This window comes from Rhodamnia argentea, chromosome 4, assembly GCF_020921035.1.
Source record: "Rhodamnia argentea isolate NSW1041297 chromosome 4, ASM2092103v1, whole genome shotgun sequence".
NCBI lineage: Eukaryota > Viridiplantae > Streptophyta > Magnoliopsida > Myrtales > Myrtaceae > Rhodamnia > Rhodamnia argentea.
In genome coordinates this window covers 11,167,486-11,184,693 of record NC_063153.1, presented here as the reverse complement: position 1 = coordinate 11,184,693, position 17,208 = coordinate 11,167,486, and the positions used below count along the sequence as shown (strand labels likewise).

Below are 17,208 nucleotides of genomic sequence, written 5' to 3'. Positions count from 1 at the left end.
TATGCTATAATTTCTTTTTTGTTCATGACCAAAGTTCAATCATGTATAGCTCGTAGACAATTCCCGACCATGGTTAATTTTATCAAAAGATCTTTATTGTTTGTGAACATACGTAGCCACAAAAAATTCTGCCTCCTTTGGTTAAACATGTATAGTACAAGATTCTGTGGGTCGTGTCCTTAACGCGACACAATCTTGGAGGCATCGAGGATTGGTTTGGAAGGCTACGTGACCACGACAAAGTAGAGCGATACCCATCAACACATTAAGACAAAGTTCGTCCAATAATTAAAATCTCCAAACCCTAAAAGGGTCACTTTGCTTTCTCTTAAAAAGTTCAGGTTAGGGTTTCGTATGAAAATACAAAGTGTCATCCAACATGTTGACAAGTATTGTGAAGCTCGCCATCGTTATTTCCATACAGACATATGCTGTTAATTTTAGAACACGTCGAGAAAATTTAAACCTAGTGAAGCACGCTTACTTATGACTTACTCTACATGTGTTCTTACGCTGCACTTGCTGTGAAGTCGATGGTAATTTGCGGTGAAAAGAGTACGGTGACGTCAACTGTGGATCCTATATAAAAACTAGAGGAAAGCGTAACGTGTCTCTCAACACTAAGAATGGTATCTTTCTCTTTCAAAGGTGAGGTCTAAGATTCTTCTAGGTCCAAAAGGGTGGAACCCATGATTAGGGTTTCGAGATTCTTGACCTAAACAAGCAACATAAAGATGAATAAAGAGAATGTGTTTTAAGTTGGCAATCAAGTAACCACAAAATGGCCTTTTCCCCCCTTTTCTGCAGATTTTTCTTTTGGCTTTCTTCTAGCCATTAAAAGTTGCTTTGTGTGTCACGCTTGCTTATGAGGTATAAATGGATGCCCCCACCGAGCTCCAAATCTGCCATGCTTTGACCATTAAATTCTCGAATCTATTCCCCAGGAAGGGTTTCATCAGGCCTAGAATGCCGGATACTCTGCTGATATTTCATGCAAGGAGGAGTATCGTGTGTTTCTCTCGTGACGGTGCTACGTTCCGACAATCATGTGACTTTCGACGTGAACTTTAGTGAAAAAAAGAAAAGAAAGAGAAATATCGTCCGATATGAGTCGAGATGGTAAATTAATTCCTCATTTGCCGGTGGCGCTCTATGTATTAATCAGTCATTATTTAAAAAAAATGTATTATGTGGAACTTAAATCCTAATAGTCAAACAAATGGAAAGCCAGTGTAATAAAGATTTAAGGAAGGTGAATAGTTTAGTGTGGAAATGGGATGAGCCGCGAAGGGATCACAAGTATCTTGCGGCTGGTTTGTCACCAACACTTTGCTCACAAATTATGAAAGATTTCCATGTACACGTTATCAGGGATTGCAAGTATGCCAAAAAATGTTTGGCAAAAGATTTTGCCTACCAGTTCAAGAGGCAAAAAAAAGAAAAAAGAATGTTTGGCACAAGACTTTGGGGTATTCTTGTAGGCCTCAAACTGTCAATTTCTCATCCCAAAGTTATTGTGGAGGTGGACTCGCAAGCATCAATTGTACAATTTCGAACTAGCTATCTCTCGCCGTCCTTTTGCGATATCCCCATCTTTTGAATTTGGAAATTGTTGAAGTACTTCCAACAGGTCAGAAATCTTCATACTTTCAAAGAGGGAAATTCACGTGCGGATTGGTCGGCAAACTGGATTACTCAATCCTGCGATGTAAATGCCACTCCGGCATTAGACAGGCCACAAATAGGTTTAATTCTCCCAATGACAGGAGATTAGCCTGATTTAAGCTTTGTTAGGCAAATTTTAATTGTAACAATCGAGCTTTGCCCCTTTTCTTTTTAAGAAATAAAAAAAATATGGACGCTGAATACTCACGAGAACATGACAAAAGGAAAACTACCTAAACCTAGAACAAGTTTAACCCACTTTTGTCACCAAACCACCTGACAATATTCTGAAGTGCGACGTCACGGACCACAATTCTTTTCTCCTTTTTTTTTTCCCCCTTTCAAGGAAATTAAAATAGCATGACAAAAGAAAATGCGAATAAAATAAATTTTTGGCACAACTGTAGTGTTCTATGTTAGTACTTTGAGCGTGTAGTGGTACTGCACCCCAACAGTGTTCGATATGTGAGGAATTAAATCAATTCTTGTGAATTTATTCGCAAAAGCAAGGATAAATTTTCTATATCATATTTATGTTCTGCATCTACCACGACATAGCCACGAGTCGCCCAAAACGAAAAGGGAAAAAAAAAGAAGTCCAATAAAGAAAGATATAACAACGGCTTCCCAAATTTGTAACGAGAAAACGATAACAGATATTACTTTGTGTAAATAATTCCTCAATGCTTTAGCACATGGGACGGCAACGATCGCATAAAAAACAGAAAAAAAATCTCAAAAAATCAACGTTCAATTACTTCACCTATGCCAAATCCTAACTTTAGAAGCTTATCAAAAGGTCGAATAAAGATGCGATAACTTTTGGAAAGTAGAAGTGTTTATGTTGTGCAGATCTATTCCTCTGGTAAAACTATGTACAAACCTCTAACATAGTTTTTCTTTTTTTTTAATGTAATTGAATAGTGATACCCTAATTCTTTCTTTAAGGATGTTCTTGTTTTTTGTTTTACCTTTTTAGGGAAAAAGGAGGAGATGTGAGACATGTCAAATTAGGCTCCGGCTTAACCTCCCTCCACATCAATTGGGGCCCCAAAAACTCCCTTTGGTTTGGGAAAAGACACTATGACAGCAACCTCCGCAGAGACACCAGCAAAAGAAGCAACCATTACAGACACCCCCAGCAAATAAAAGAATCCCTCAGTGCAACTTTTGACTCCAACTTGCCGCCGGCGCACACGTGGAAGCCATGCATTGGCTGTGATCCAGCACCACCCTCTTGGACACTTAAAAGAGTTTGGAATCTTCAAAACCTGAACTTGCAAGAATCTAGTGACGATTCTCTCACTGTCTCTCTCTCTCTCTCTGTGTCTAACAGTAGAGAGCACCCAGACACACTCATCGACCATGGGAGAGGAAAGTATAAAACAATTTTGAATTGGGGTTGTTCTTGTCCTTTCTTATTCTTTTCAAAGGGAGGGGAAAAGGTGATGTCCCCAACCCCACCCAAAGTTTGTTAATGGTGGGGCTTGGCCTTCCACTTAGCCCGAGAAACGGTTCCAAAAGCCTCTTTAAGTACTTTAGCACTTGAAAACAGTTGTGTTTTTACCCCCCCTCCCACCTGTCAAGGGAAGTGAGGTCATGGTTGCTTTGGCTTCTTTTCTGGGGACCCAGTTTATTTATTGATCTTTGTTTCTATTATTGTTTTCACCTTGTGCCCACGATTTTCCCTTCTGATAATGGACCAAGGGAATTTGGTTGAGGCCCATTTTGTCTGAGCTCTCAAATTCTAATGCATCAGTTAACACCTCCCCTGGCTAGATTCCACAACATCTTGAAAAAGCTTGGCTTCAATCAGCCAAAATCACTGTGTCATATGTCAGCTTAGATCACTTTGTTTTGGAGAGACAGATTCAAACAAAAAAGGAATCAATGTGCTCTCAACGTCTAATGGAACAGTATGTGTATGTGGGGTCTGCAACGAGCAGTGAAGTGAGATCTCAAACGGTCACATGAGAAGCAAGCAAAGCATATACTTTGGTTCTTGTCCTCCTTTCAATTATGCTGCAGTGGAGGGGAGCACTGATTTTCAGTTAATTGGTTTTTGGCTTTCTTCTTTTGCTGATTGGAGCAATCTGGGCGTTTCTCATGCTCCAGGCACTGAGCCTTGAGATCTTGACACCAACTGTTCCATTGTTGAACACATATAGGCGAGCTCTATTGCCGACGGCCAAGCTCGGATAGACCCTGGCAGTGATGCAAGTCTTCCCTTCGCCGCCGAAGCTCTCGACGATCGAGTGATCAATCTGTGCGTCGATAATTCAAGAAATGAGTGATTGGACTAGGAGAGGGTCACAGAAAGACAGATGAATGGAAATGCCAAAGAATATCACATTGATTTAATGCTACTTTTTTCATTGTGCTAAGGCATATAAGATTTGATTGGCATAGGACCATCAATTGTGGTTGAGAACGATTCTTCTTTGACCCATTAAGCGCGTAAAAGCAGCAAGATCGAGGCAAATTAAATGAATGGAAACTAGAAGTACCGAGCTTCTGAGAGATATTTTCTCGTGACGAGGGTCCATGTCGACGAAACCTCCATAATTGGTCTTATCAAGGCCTCCCGTTAACGACGACCTGCTTGCAATGCCAACCTCAGGATTAGATCAGAGAATATATGCAAATGTACCCAGAGAACCGAACCTCATCGATAAACCTACCTGCTCTGGTCGCTGCACATCAGGACAACGAATTTTCCATGCTTCTTCAGAACATGAAAGTAGATTGCCGTTTGTTCTTTCAGGTCCTCAGAAGCTAGAGCCAACAGACCAAAGGGGCCGAGTTTGCCCCTGACAGAAGCCGTTTTGCTAGAGCAGAGCAGTTGCGGATCGACTGAATTGTGATCTATGGTCTCAGCCTTGGCTATATCGGTGATCTTGAACGAAACTTTGACATCCGCCTTTAATCTCACAAGATAAGCGGAAAGTTTAAAAATTGTGATTACTATGAACAATTGCAATTAATTACATGTTTTGTCAATGTATTGAACTAATTACCTGCGCAGCTGTAATGCCTGAAACTTCGACTACCGATCCCCCTTTGAGATCCTTACTCAGAGTAGTCACCTCCTTAGCACGGAGTTTCTCCATTTCTTTAATAGGCCATTGCACTAATTGCTTTCCCGTTTCAGTAAGAAGAACACTCCGAGGAATCGACTAGGAAACAGAAGGAAGGTGATTCGATAAGCTTTCGGAAATGAAGACCTAGTTTCAACTATATTGTCACTAGACAGAATGTTGCAGTTAACCTGGTCTGCAATACAAAATATAGATCAGAACTCAACAGTCTGTCCACAAAATCAATCTATCCACGACAAGACCACTAAACTGAACTACTTATGACAAGTACAACAACTGTACCGTCCTATCGGCTTAAGGTGAAGCAGAAAAACTGCCTTTTTCCAACCAATTAATCACTGATTATGCCTACAAGGAACATGTCTTAAACAGATCCTGAGGCAATGTTCATTTAAAAACAACTGAAGGTCAGAAGTACCTGAAGTCCTGACCATCCCTTCTTATTGTCAAATGCCTTGCTATCAGACTCGTTTATCCAGCCCCACAGAATGCGCCTCTTTTTTGCGCTGTCATAGAACGTCTTCGAAGCATAGTATTTCCCATAGTCATACCGCAACCCCGAACTTGAAAGGGTGAAGTCATTCTCAACAGAGAATCTGTCTGTTTTCGTTTTGTAGTTCCCAAGTACGTAATAGTCGTGATGGTTGAAACTTGCCTTGAGCACATGCTTTGTCAACTCCCCTTGGTCCGAGGTTTCGAGCGAATTCCTGCTTCTAGTACTAACTGGATAAAAATCCGGGCATTCCCACATGTCAGTCTCGGCCATTGAATTAAACAGGCTCCCGATCATCCTCCATCTGATAAAGTCTATGCTTTTGTAAAGAATCGCGGTCCCTTGACCTTTAATCTGGCTTCCAACTAGAAGGCGCCACGCCATGTCCTCGCCTTGCCAGGCAGTTGTTGGGTCTCTGAAGAAATTAGGATCAGTTTCATTTGGCGGAGTGATTAACGGGTTATGAGGCGATTTGACCCACTCGCGGAGCAATGGATCAGATGTGTTTTTGGGCAATGCAATATTTTGGACCTGACGGTTCTTCAGGTCGATCCCTGCGTAAAAAATGGCAGGTTTGTCCCCAGGAAGAAGGGTCACCGAACCAGACCAGCATCCATTAACATCGAAAGGCCCTGTCGGATAAATTGCATCCTCCAGGTTCACCCAGTTGATGAGATCGTAAGATACTGAATGAGCCCACACTATGTTACCCCACACAGCACCATATGGATTATACTGATAGAACAGATGGTAGACTCCATTATAATACATTGGTCCTGTCATATGCAAGAAATTTCATAAAGCCAACGCTGCAGTTAATTTCTATCTTTATCCATTCAATGTCAATCTTTCAAGTCGAAAGACATGATTTTCATGTAAAAGCTGACTTTGGAAACATTAAGCTTTACGAAACAATGACTTATTTGTAAAAGCCTGCATCTTGTCTTTCTTAACTCATTCAATGCCGCTTTTAACACCAATGAGATGCTGAAAGATTAGACAAACTCACCATTTGGATCTGCGTTGTCGTGTCATTGTTCAGCGAAATATGGAGTTGCACCGGATGACACAAATCCAGGGACAGAGTCAAATCAAGAATCAACAATGATCAGACTAATGTAAACTCATTGGCTTTAAAACAGACAAAGAAGTACCAAGAGAAGGGTATCTATTGAAGCACCGTTCATCCAGTTTCTCCGAGGTTGGAAGTGGTATCCAGTTCTGTAAGGCTGATCTGTAGCATCGGATTGAAGATTTCTTTGAACATGATCAAAGTCTCCAACTTCAGCTCCATACCCAACTCCTGTAAAGAATAATCCTAGGACATATGTCAGGAGTAATTTCATTTTCAGAACAACTGCATATAATCTCCAGGTTAGCAAGTTCCTCTCAGTTCCCATTCAAGCATTTTCTGTTTACATCAAAGGGTGTCCGGAGCAATAGATCTGACAACAACTTGCATAAACAACTAGTACATTTCTCGTACCAGTTCTGCAACTTGCATTTCTTTATTCTTTGAATATTACCAGGACAATTTTCTAGTACTTAGGGAAGTGTGAGACTTCAAATACCAACTTGGGAATAATGCACATGGAGATCAGCTTGTATTTTCTGGAGACAAGCCAAAGACTACCAACTGGTCAAGCCATTAAAAAACAGCGTATGGATAGATTACTGAAGCCAGACTCTACCTGACAAAGTCCAAGTTTAAGGGATTGCCAAGAACATCTTGTCTGTGGTTTTGCTAAGTATGTTTTAAGCTCTTATATTAGGCATCATAACGAGCTTTGTGATGCATCGTGACCCATTTAGCCGCTCTAGGGCCGGCAGTCATTCAGAGAAAGTATTATACTGCTTCTCCTGGAGCTCATGTGGGGTATCAGCCATTCAACTCGTAAGGTTCTTTTCCCAGGAAAAAATAAGAAAGAGGCAGAGAAGGCCCATTTTGCAGAAGTATACCATTCATATTGAATCAGGATTACAAAGGACTCTGACTGGTACTACTTTTTATTGATTCAGATTTCTACACGGTCGGGAAGTAATGCAGCGATTCTGCGGATATGTCCCATGGCATGCTATACGGTGTGGAGGGAAAACATGGATGAGAACGCTAGAATCAGTCTTGCTTTGAGCATTTCAGATCGCGGAAGCGGATTCCTCACAATGTGAGGGTGATGCTGCACAGGATGGACACTCCTCAGATCCGCGAAATGAGAGGTTCTCGCACTGGGACACCAATGATTCTCCGGGACCAATACGGGCTTTCCTCATACTCCACGCATCCAGTCTCTCAATTCGTACACTAAGAGTTCCATAGTTGAAAGTATACACGCGAGCTGCTTCGTCGATAGCCAGCACTGGATACACCCTACTAGTGATGCATACTTTCCCTTCCCCACCAAAGCTCTCAATAATAGAGTGATCTATCTGCAACATTGTTCAGAAGCAATCATCAGACCATGAGGCAGCGGCCAGAGGCCATAAAATCGCAGACAAACGTACCAAGGTTCTTAAGGAAATCTTCTCGACTTGAGGATCTATGTCGAGGAAAGCTCCATATATGGTCTTATCAATCTCGTTCCTCAATGAAGACCTGTCATAGCCAATCTTTTACGACGAATTCGGAGGACAATGAACAGGAGACCAAGGCAAGAGTTTGTAAAAAGCTATCCCACATTTTACCTGCTTTGATCACTACACATCAGGACAATGTATCTGTTATGGCCTCTGAATACTCTAAAGAATATCGCCGTTTGTTCTCTTAAATCCTTCGTCGCCAAAGCTAACAAACCAAACGGTCCATACATGCCCCCAACCGATGCATTCTTTTCGCTGCACAGAATTTGGGGGTCGACCCAGTTTGGATCCATGAGCTCGGCCTCTTCCAGTTTGGGCAATTCAAAGGCAACTTCGACGTCCACCTTTTGATTTACATTGGAAAACCAGAGAGAAGTAAATTTAGAGCAATGGCATCATATATATGAAACAAACAAGTTGAGATGACTAGAAGATGCAACAGGTCTATTCGCGCAACCTGTGAAGCAGTGATATTTGAAACTTCATAAGTTGAACCACCGTCGAGTCCCAGAGACTTAACACCAATATTTTTGTCGCGCAAAGTTTTGATTTCCTCAACAGGCCACTGTATCAGTTGCTTTCCACTTCTGTCTAGCCAAATTTCTCTTGGAAATGCCTGCAAAACAAATTAAATTCGGTTCGTAAGCGGACTTTTCTACCCATGGGTCTCCCAAATAAATTTTCAAACACGTCTATTTGCATGCTGCACATGAATATCGATTTATTGATTTGTATTAGCAATTGAAGCTCAACTCACCTGAAGTCCAGACCAACCCTTTGCTATGTCATCCTCTGTACTATCCGACTCGTTGACCCATCCGAACAGTATTCTCCGGTTCTTTGCACTGTCAAAGAACGATTTGGAAGCGTAGTACTTCCCGTAGTCCAATCTTAAGTCCGGACTAGCTCCCTTGAGGTCATCATCTGGTGAAAACCTTTCCAGCTCAAGATTATAAGTGCCTAGCACATAATAATCGTGACTATTGAAGCTTGCCTTCATCACGTGCTTAGTGCTTGGGTTCAGGGTTGATGTGTCCATGCCATTTGTGCTATCTGTGGATACCGGGAAAAAGTCTGGGCACTCCCACATGCTGGTATTGCTCAATGTGAAAAGAGGATGCTCGGATTTAGACCAGTGAAAGAAGTCATCACTTTGATAAAGAATCGCCATTCCTATGTTGTCCCTCCAGCTTCCAACTATAATCCTCCATTTACCATCTGGACCCCACCAGGCAGTTGTTGGGTCTCGAAAATTGTCCGGTTCGATTCCTATGGGAGGAACAATAATCGGATTCTGTGAGAACTTGACCCATTCTTGTAGGAAGGGATCAGACTCATTCTTTGGAATCGCCAAGTTCTGCACTTGACGATAATTTGCGTCTATGCCAGTATACAAAATGACTGGTCTGCTCCCTGGAAGGATAGTAGCAGAACCTGACCAGCAACTTTTGACGTCGAATGGTTCGCTTGGCTCGAGGGCGTGATTAAGGTGAACCCAGTTGACTAGATCATACGAAACTGAATGCGCCCATACTATACCGTTGCTGAAGAGGGCGCTGTGAGGATTGTACTGGTAGAACAAGTGGTAAACCCCTTTGTAATACATAAGACCTGATTGGATCAATCAATGTTAGGGAGTTGTTTGAACAATTCAAGAACTCCACAAACTCTATTTTGCCACGAATTCATTCTATTCTTTCGTAATTTGTTTCTAGTAGCAGTAAGCTCCAATGATCAGTAGGCCCTAAAAGAAGTAACAAAACAATGATATTGCTCAAAATCTGCAAAACTTACCATTAGGATCTGCAGGAAAAACAAAGCCCCCGTGTATGCTCTCCGCGATCAGATTCGGAACGTGTCTCGTAATAGCATCAGTACAAAAGAATAAGAGTGAAAAATGGTTCGATTAAACATCGAAGAAAGAAATGAACAGATTAGAGGCGATATTAAAGAACTTCGTACCATTTAACCAGTTCCGAGGAGACTGGAAGTGATAGGAGGTTCTGTAAGGTTGTTCTCTCGCAGCTGCGATGGATCTGCTCTGTGATCCTTCGAGTTCAGCTCCGATTCCACAGCTCAACAGAGCACAGCATAAGCATGCAATGGCCAGAAAAAGTGTGGCCATTTTTCTCAAAAGCAGGGCAAGAGCAGAGTCCTCCTTCGAATCATTTTTATGCTGGAAAAAAAGTTAATCATTTGATCTTTTTCTTTTTGCTTTCTTGTTCATTAGTTTAATGATACAAACGTCTGAGAATTTGTCTTCTCTTAGGCATGGAGACAGGAGAGATGGTCATGCGTGCAATCAAAAGAATCTTTTAAACCTTGGACGTCCCTTAATGAACATCAGTCCACGTCCTTCCAAGGTCAGCACTTTGGCACCATTGGCCTAAACTGCTTTATAGACAGCTAAATATCACGCTCGTGTTTGGGAGGGTTTAAAAACCTAATTTGTTCTGTAAAAGCTGGGGAATCAACAGACCTGGAACAGATGTGCTAGTTTGTCTTTTCTATAAACAAGTCGAATGCCATGTGAGGAAGGCCATCCCCGGGAGTGGGGGGAGGGGAGGTGTGTGTAATCAGATCCGGAGGCGACCATAGTCCCCCGAGACAACGCTCTCGGCATGGTCGCGACACTGCCGGAAGAGGGCGAGTCTAGCTTTTCCCGGAAGGAGATGTTCATGAAGCTCCACTTTTTGCATGGGCGAGCGGGTCGCCGGAGAGCTCATTTCTGGAGAAGACAAGGTGACTTCTGGGGCTAGCATGGATCTTGGCGGGCTACTTATCTCGCTAGGTTGATGGTTACAAAGCTCGGCATGAGTACCAAGACCTGGCTCCTCAGCAGAAAGGAAGTGAAGCGGCTCCTGGAAAGGGCTTAGGACGATGCAAAGAATGTCCCGACAACTCACGGCGAAGAGCTACAAGTGCTCGCTAATGCGTTGCTTGAACACGAGACGCTAAGGGGAGACTAGATGGCAAATCTAGTTGCCCAAGTGAAGTGTCCAGAAGATGAAAAGCGGCTGCAGATAGTTAGTGACGCAGCAGATCGATGTGCGGTCGGATCAGGTGCCTTCCCCGATGATGGCGTTGCTCCTTTGCAATCCTAACACGAAAAGAAATTAAGGGCGAGGCATTACGGTTTGATGTGCACGAAGTTTTTCTTCCTTCTCAAATTGACTATTCCAAGTCTCTCAACCATTCCTGCGTGAGATTGGTGACGGGACATCAAGTTTAAGTTTGTGCTTGTCTCTTGATGTCTGAGAACCTCCGGAACATTTTGTCACGGCTTTGCTCGCAGCAGTGTGTATAGCTAGCTTGACAGTCTGACAAAATTGTCGATTATTTTTTACTACATAATCTCCCAATCAATGAGTGCTTTATGCAAAACACGCGATGGTAGTGTGCGAATTTATGATTGAGATTATATTGACAATATTGCAGGAAAGCATTTTCCTTCCGAGTAGTTCATTCTCAAGAATATAATCAGTATCAAAGGCACAAATCCTTGTATGGCTTTCGCTTTTTGGATAACTACCACGAAAAACTCTAAACCGGTACACTTGTGATAAGTTTATCTCAAATTATTTTTTTGACGACATAAAATCATAAACCGGCACACTTGTGATTAATTTACCACATTATTTTTTTGACCACCAAAACCCCAAACCGATATATCTGTTATAAATTTATCCAAAACCGGTACATTTATGATAAATTTACCCCATGTTAGTTTTCATTAGTATGATCACGCATCATAACAAGAGACATTCCACCACAATATCAGACCGATATTTCTCAAACCCATATGCCACTTTGGCATTCACTACCCAAGTGAATCCATGAAAATCTCTCATACCAGGGATATAAACCTTATGTCTCACGTCTATTATATACTTGTCATTAAGTTTAAAATCACATCCTATGTCAATTACAATTCATTGATGTATTCATCAATGAATTAGCGCTACACATTATGTAAGTGGTCATTAACATGTGAGCTAGCATCATGTATTTTTGAAACCATATAGAAATACAAGGAAAAAAATACAAAAATACCCTTTAAAATAAATGTATATAGGGCTATGTACGCATTTTTCATCCTTAAAAGCATCAGACATGTACTATGAATGTACTGCAATGTAGAGCAGGATTGTACGAGCATGCTAGCATCACCTACGCTCCAAAAAAAGCTCGAATGTGCCCTCACATGTCGCTTAAAGGCTCAGCATGTGAGACGCACAGGTGACATCTCATCCGGCCCGAAGGCCAATCCATCCTTAAAAGCATCGGGCATGTAATAAGAATATACCATAATATAGAGCGGGACCATATGAACATGCCAGCATCAAACATGATCCAAAAAAAGCCTGCATGCCCCCTCACGTGCCGCCTAAAGGCTCGGTACATGAGACACACATGTGGCATCTCATCCGACCCGAAGGCCGATCGGACCGATTCGACCGGTTCGACCATATAATGGTCCGACCGGTTAGTTCGATCTAGCCATATTATGGTCCAACCGATCCAACCACCGACTAGATAGACCTGTTAATGGTCAAACCGGGTTAGGCGGGGTTGGCGGGTCAACCCAGGCCAAGGGTGACATCATGTTGGCGTTAGCATAACAGTTACCAACAATCAACATAGGTGATGTTTCGTGCTGCTGGGCGTGTAGCTGCACACGCAGCCACCGGCATGGTGCATGCAAGCGCATGAGCCGCCGTCCGGTAATAATAATTTTCACCAAACAAAATGTAAAAACAGTAAGTTTCACCGTGGCCGTCACAAGTCATAGCCGTCATGGCACGTAAAGGCCCCTCTCGTGTCCACCGTAGTCGTGTGATCACTCAAAATGCTTATATGGATGAGATGAGTCCATCTATGTGATCAAAATAGTTTTCATTGGTCAAAAGTTGCAAAAACAACCCAAATCCGAATGTTCCAATTCTAGCTTATGGCCTCTATGATACCAAATGTAAGACTGCGAAAATGGCACATCCCAAGAACACCATAATCAGAGTTGGAAACACATTATCATAGAGGAAAGGAGATTCGCATACCTAGTTTAGAATCTATCGATATTGATGTGGTATGGCGATAATTTGGAACTCAAATGCTTCCCCTCTATTCCCATCATCGGAACACTAGCCAATTGAGAGCGCAACTCACGAACAGATGCGATCTTCCTTTATGTGAGATGATTTGTGCATTAGAGCGTTAGAGGAGGGATTTGCGCCATATTTAAAGAGTTTTCAGCCACGGGTCCTCTCATCAAGGATTGGGCTTAACTTGACCTACGCTAGCCATCCCATGTTAAACTAATTAAGAATCAGTATATTGCACCTTAATAGACTAACCCCATTAAACGGTAAATATTATTTTCAATTAATGTAGCCAACATCAGGAAAATTTTTAAATTAAACTCTTTCAAAACTCGCTCTAAGCAATTATATTAAAACACATAATAAGTGGAAATTTCAAAGTAGAATCTGTGTATGCAAAATTAATTATTTTTAGAGGTTTTTTGCCAAAATAAGCATAGATATACTAAGAAATGCGGAGTTAGAGATTTGTCAAGGCTGATAACTAAATTAACATTGACTTGAAAGATTCGATTGAGTGAAAAGGCTTTAAAATAAAAATAAGCAAGGAGAGAGGTACTTAATTCATCAATTGGAAAAGACAATTGACAATATTCAAACTCTTGTCAACCATATTGCTAAAAACCGATGTTCGCAATTTCTTGTTTGGTATGGAAGTAATTATATTCAATGTAAAACAACTTTTCATTTCTATTGGCAACACTTAAAATTTTGATGGTGCTCATATTTTCAACACTAAACTTTTCAGCTTTGATGAACGAGCCCTTAGGATACAGAACTAGGGATTTTTCTTTAGGATTACAGATTCGCTAAAGCGGCCTCACTAGGTAAAAGCTCAACCGGTAGAAGCACCGGCCGGTTCGAGTTGATACCTCGTCGGTTTCGGCCGCCCAAGATATCGATCTTAAAAATGAAGTGCCACATTAACCTGCTCCTACTAATCTTCAACAGAGAGAAATGATGAACATAATCGAAGCGAAAGAAGGAAAAGAAAGAAAGAAAGAAAGAAAAATGTTAACCCTTTTCTTGCTTAAACGAAAGGGATCCAAGCAAGAACAATCCAGTCAAATATCAACAACAAACACCCCCCACGTACTGCCCCTCTCTCTCTCTCTCTCTCTCTCTCTCTCTCTCTCTCCATATCCACCACTTCGCACAAACACCTTTCAGTTACCTTAAATGAAAGATCTCTCTCTCTCTCTTCAAAGAGCCATCTGCCTTGCTCCCACTTCACACGCAGAAATATTCTCCATCTCTCCCCGGAAATCACTCCCCCCTTACTAGAATTATAAGCAAACGAGCCGGCAAAACAGGCCAATGCCTGCCGCCGCCGCCGCCGCCAAGCCCGACTTGCGGGCTTGCGCCGCGTGCCGGCACCAGCGCCGGAAGTGCCGGCCTGATTGCCAGTGGGCCGAGTTCTTCCCCGCCGCCCTCCCACAGACCTTCGCCAACGCCCGCGCCCTCTATGGCCTCAGGAACATGAACGAGCTGACCAGGCACCTCCCGCCCGAACCTCGCAGGATCGCCATGGAGACCATCATCTTCGAGTCCAACATGAGGGCCTTCGACCGCGTGGGCGGGTGCTACCGCGTGATCCGCGACCTGGCCGCCGCTGTCCAGCTGGTCGAGTGTGAGCTCCGGCGTGCTCAGCAGCTGCTCGCTATGCTTCGCGGCTCGGAGCTCGGTGTCGGTAGCAATGTCGAGAATTGCAATCTGGGGTTGCCGCAAAGATCGAGTCAGGATCAAGAGGTTTCACTGCGCCATTATTTCATCGCGGACGATCTCGGAGCGTCGACTTCATCATGTCGAGTCGATGAACCGCCAGGCGCCAACCCGTTGCCCGGTCATGTTTGCCGAAGCGATCAGCCATTGAATTTTCTCGACGAACAAATAAGCAGGTATTGAGACATTCAAATAACATTTTTTTTTCTTTTGCAGTTTTGATTTTTTTAAGGTTTTTTTTTTTCCTTGTAAACTTGAGTACTAGAAGTTAAAGTCACGGGGGTTTTTCGCATAAAGATCGCGAGCTCATGTCCTCAACTTGGCATGCATATATTTATAGAGACTCGTAAATAATGCAGTGGATCTACCATATTTGTTCGATATTCGAATATGATATATGCACTTGATATTCAAATTAAACCTTTGGAAACAATAGAAATTTTCCTTTACAATAATGTATTTCCATTTTTCAAAATGTATAAAATGTTCGAAATAAAAATTAATTTCCTGTTATACATTATCTTGAACAGTGACAACTTTTGTCCTTTCTTGTTGACATATGAACTGAAAATCGAATGTTCATTAGCACTGATTTTATTTCATTAGCACGTTCATCCTCACCCGTTATACAATGATTTTAGCGGCACGGTCCCGGTAATGGATGGCGCGAGCTCGACGTACATCAATCAGTTAGAGCTTGATCCGAGTTCGATCGCGTCACAGTTGTGTCCCCCCGGTAACAAGTCTCTGAAGACAGTCGAATGCACGAACTCGTGGCTTCTCGCCGGCGTTTACCCGAGAGATCAGCCATCGAACTTCCTCAAACTCAAATCGCTCGACAAAATCAACAGGCAAAGTAGGTAAGAAATGAAATGATCAGTTTTGCTCCGAACATTTCCATTTCCCTTCTTTGTGTATGAATTTGATGCAATATAATATGTCGTAGAGTTAGATCACATTTGCAAATAGTATGTCATGGATCGAAATAGGAAGCTCAACATATTTCGCGATGCGAAAAACGAATTTAGGGTTTTGAATTTAATCTACTCGATGGAACCCAAGTAGCCCAATAGAATGCACGTTGTGATTTGCCAAATTGTCTGAAATTGGTAATTTTTTAGTTAGTTAACCAATGTAATAGTCCAAACTAAAGGAGACTTTGGTATTTTCCATGATATTTGGTACACTTCATAGTCTCTTTTTTTTATAGTCAACATTGGATTTGAATATATTGACCTAATTATGCCTTCATAGCTTTGGCCTTTTTAAAGATTTATGTTCAAGATTACCATATATGGATGATGGTGATGATGATTTGCTTAAGTTTATAAATCTTGTGGCACAGGCCTATTGTTGCAAGGGACGAGCTCGATGGACGATAAATTAAAGAGTAATTAGGATTCAATTGCTTCCCAGTTGTTCTCTCGGGAAGAAATTTTGTTCACTCTGAAAGATTCAAACCAAAGCAAGTAATTATTTCCACTCATGAAAGTATCATTCTTTTTCCTTAGCTGCTTATATTTTTGGTTTTGTCTCATTTCCAAGAAATTAATACAGCTTAGGAGAAACTTTTGAAAAGATTATTTCTGGGACCATCGTTCAATTTTATTTTATTTTTAGATTTTGTTGTTCCCCGTTATAAAGTTGGCAACAGTGTTATGGCATCTTACCATCGTATAGATGAATTACGTTGATAGCTAGCTGTCTTATGGAAATAATAGCCTTGGAACAAAAAAGATGATGAGTTGTTTTGTCCGAATTGTTTTCAAATTTGGGAAAATTGTCTAATCAGCCATTAACCTATTGTAGTTATGTCAATTCAGTCCTAAACTTTTTATTTTTGTCAATTGAGTCCTAAACATTTGCACAAAATTTCATGCCAGCATTTTCAAGCGAAAATTGGCCGGAAAATGCTAGCATGAAATTTTGTGCAAATGTTTACGACTATATTAAAAAAATGGAAAGATTTGCAACTGAATTGGCAGTATAATTTGTTTACGACTGATTGGATAATTTTTCCTTGAAATTTGAAAGATAATGATTCATGAAATTTATGGCAAAAAAAATCATACGATATATTCCCTTATTATTTGAGTATTATTCACGTATGCCTCATCAATCACTTTCGTCTGGATTCACTCCATTCTTTCCTTCATTCTTCTCTATGCGCATATTCACTTGATACTTTACAAATTTTTTTCTGGGCGTGTATTAAAATATATTGCTTCATCTGGATATTTTCTTTCCTTTTAAGTCATTTTCACTTCAACTTTTGCCAAAATAATAGGGCATAATTACTAAGGTTTTGTTTGGCTTGGCTTTTGGAGAAAGTTTGTAGAGAAATGCAAAGAACTTTAGGTTAAACAATTCCTTTACGAAAGTACAACTAGCGCTTATAAACGAGTAATGTAAAATTGCATCGGAAGCACTTTAGTTAAATGTTGCTTGGAAAGAATCGTGTAAATGACTTTTGCTATTTTGAAAAATAAAAATAAACCTTATACCCTTTGCCGAATGCCGTCGGCGAGCTCCTGGCGGCCATCACCCGAGGTTG

General features: G+C 41.5%; 3 protein-coding genes across 4 annotated transcripts; 1 reads left to right on the top strand and 2 right to left on the bottom strand.

Moving 5' to 3' along the window:
• Window positions 1-3,364: 3,364 nt before the first annotated feature.
• LOC115756770 (beta-fructofuranosidase, cell wall isozyme-like) lies at window positions 3,365-7,149 on the bottom strand. Its single transcript, XM_030696676.2, has 7 exons — window positions 6,437-7,149; window positions 6,266-6,274; window positions 5,182-6,032; window positions 4,683-4,841; window positions 4,347-4,585; window positions 4,173-4,263; window positions 3,365-3,929 (listed from the first exon to the last, which is right to left on the bottom strand). Exons 1-7 carry the CDS (start codon window positions 6,654-6,656, stop codon window positions 3,717-3,719), a joined length of 1,782 nt encoding a protein of 593 aa, XP_030552536.1. The 5' UTR covers window positions 6,657-7,149; the 3' UTR covers window positions 3,365-3,716.
• Window positions 7,150-7,186: 37 nt separating this feature from the next.
• Window positions 7,187-10,093, bottom strand: LOC115756769 (beta-fructofuranosidase, insoluble isoenzyme CWINV6-like). Of its 2 annotated transcripts, none has more exons than XM_030696674.2 (7): window positions 9,796-10,093; window positions 9,628-9,636; window positions 8,828-9,444; window positions 8,291-8,449; window positions 7,939-8,177; window positions 7,759-7,849; window positions 7,187-7,683 (listed from the first exon to the last, which is right to left on the bottom strand). In XM_030696674.2, exons 1-7 carry the CDS (start codon window positions 9,956-9,958, stop codon window positions 7,393-7,395), a joined length of 1,569 nt encoding a protein of 522 aa, XP_030552534.1. In that variant the 5' UTR covers window positions 9,959-10,093; the 3' UTR covers window positions 7,187-7,392. The 2 variants fall into 2 exon arrangements, with proteins under 2 accessions (XP_030552534.1, XP_030552533.1); XM_030696673.2 differs by having other exon boundaries at window positions 8,591-9,444; window positions 9,796-10,074.
• A 4,156-nt stretch (window positions 10,094-14,249) lies between these two features.
• LOC115756785 (LOB domain-containing protein 4-like) lies at window positions 14,250-16,236 on the top strand. Its single transcript, XM_030696698.2, has 3 exons — window positions 14,250-14,830; window positions 15,296-15,514; window positions 16,000-16,236. Exons 1-3 carry the CDS (start codon window positions 14,250-14,252, stop codon window positions 16,034-16,036), a joined length of 837 nt encoding a protein of 278 aa, XP_030552558.2. The 3' UTR covers window positions 16,037-16,236.
• The last annotated feature ends 972 nt before the right edge of the window (window positions 16,237-17,208 follow it).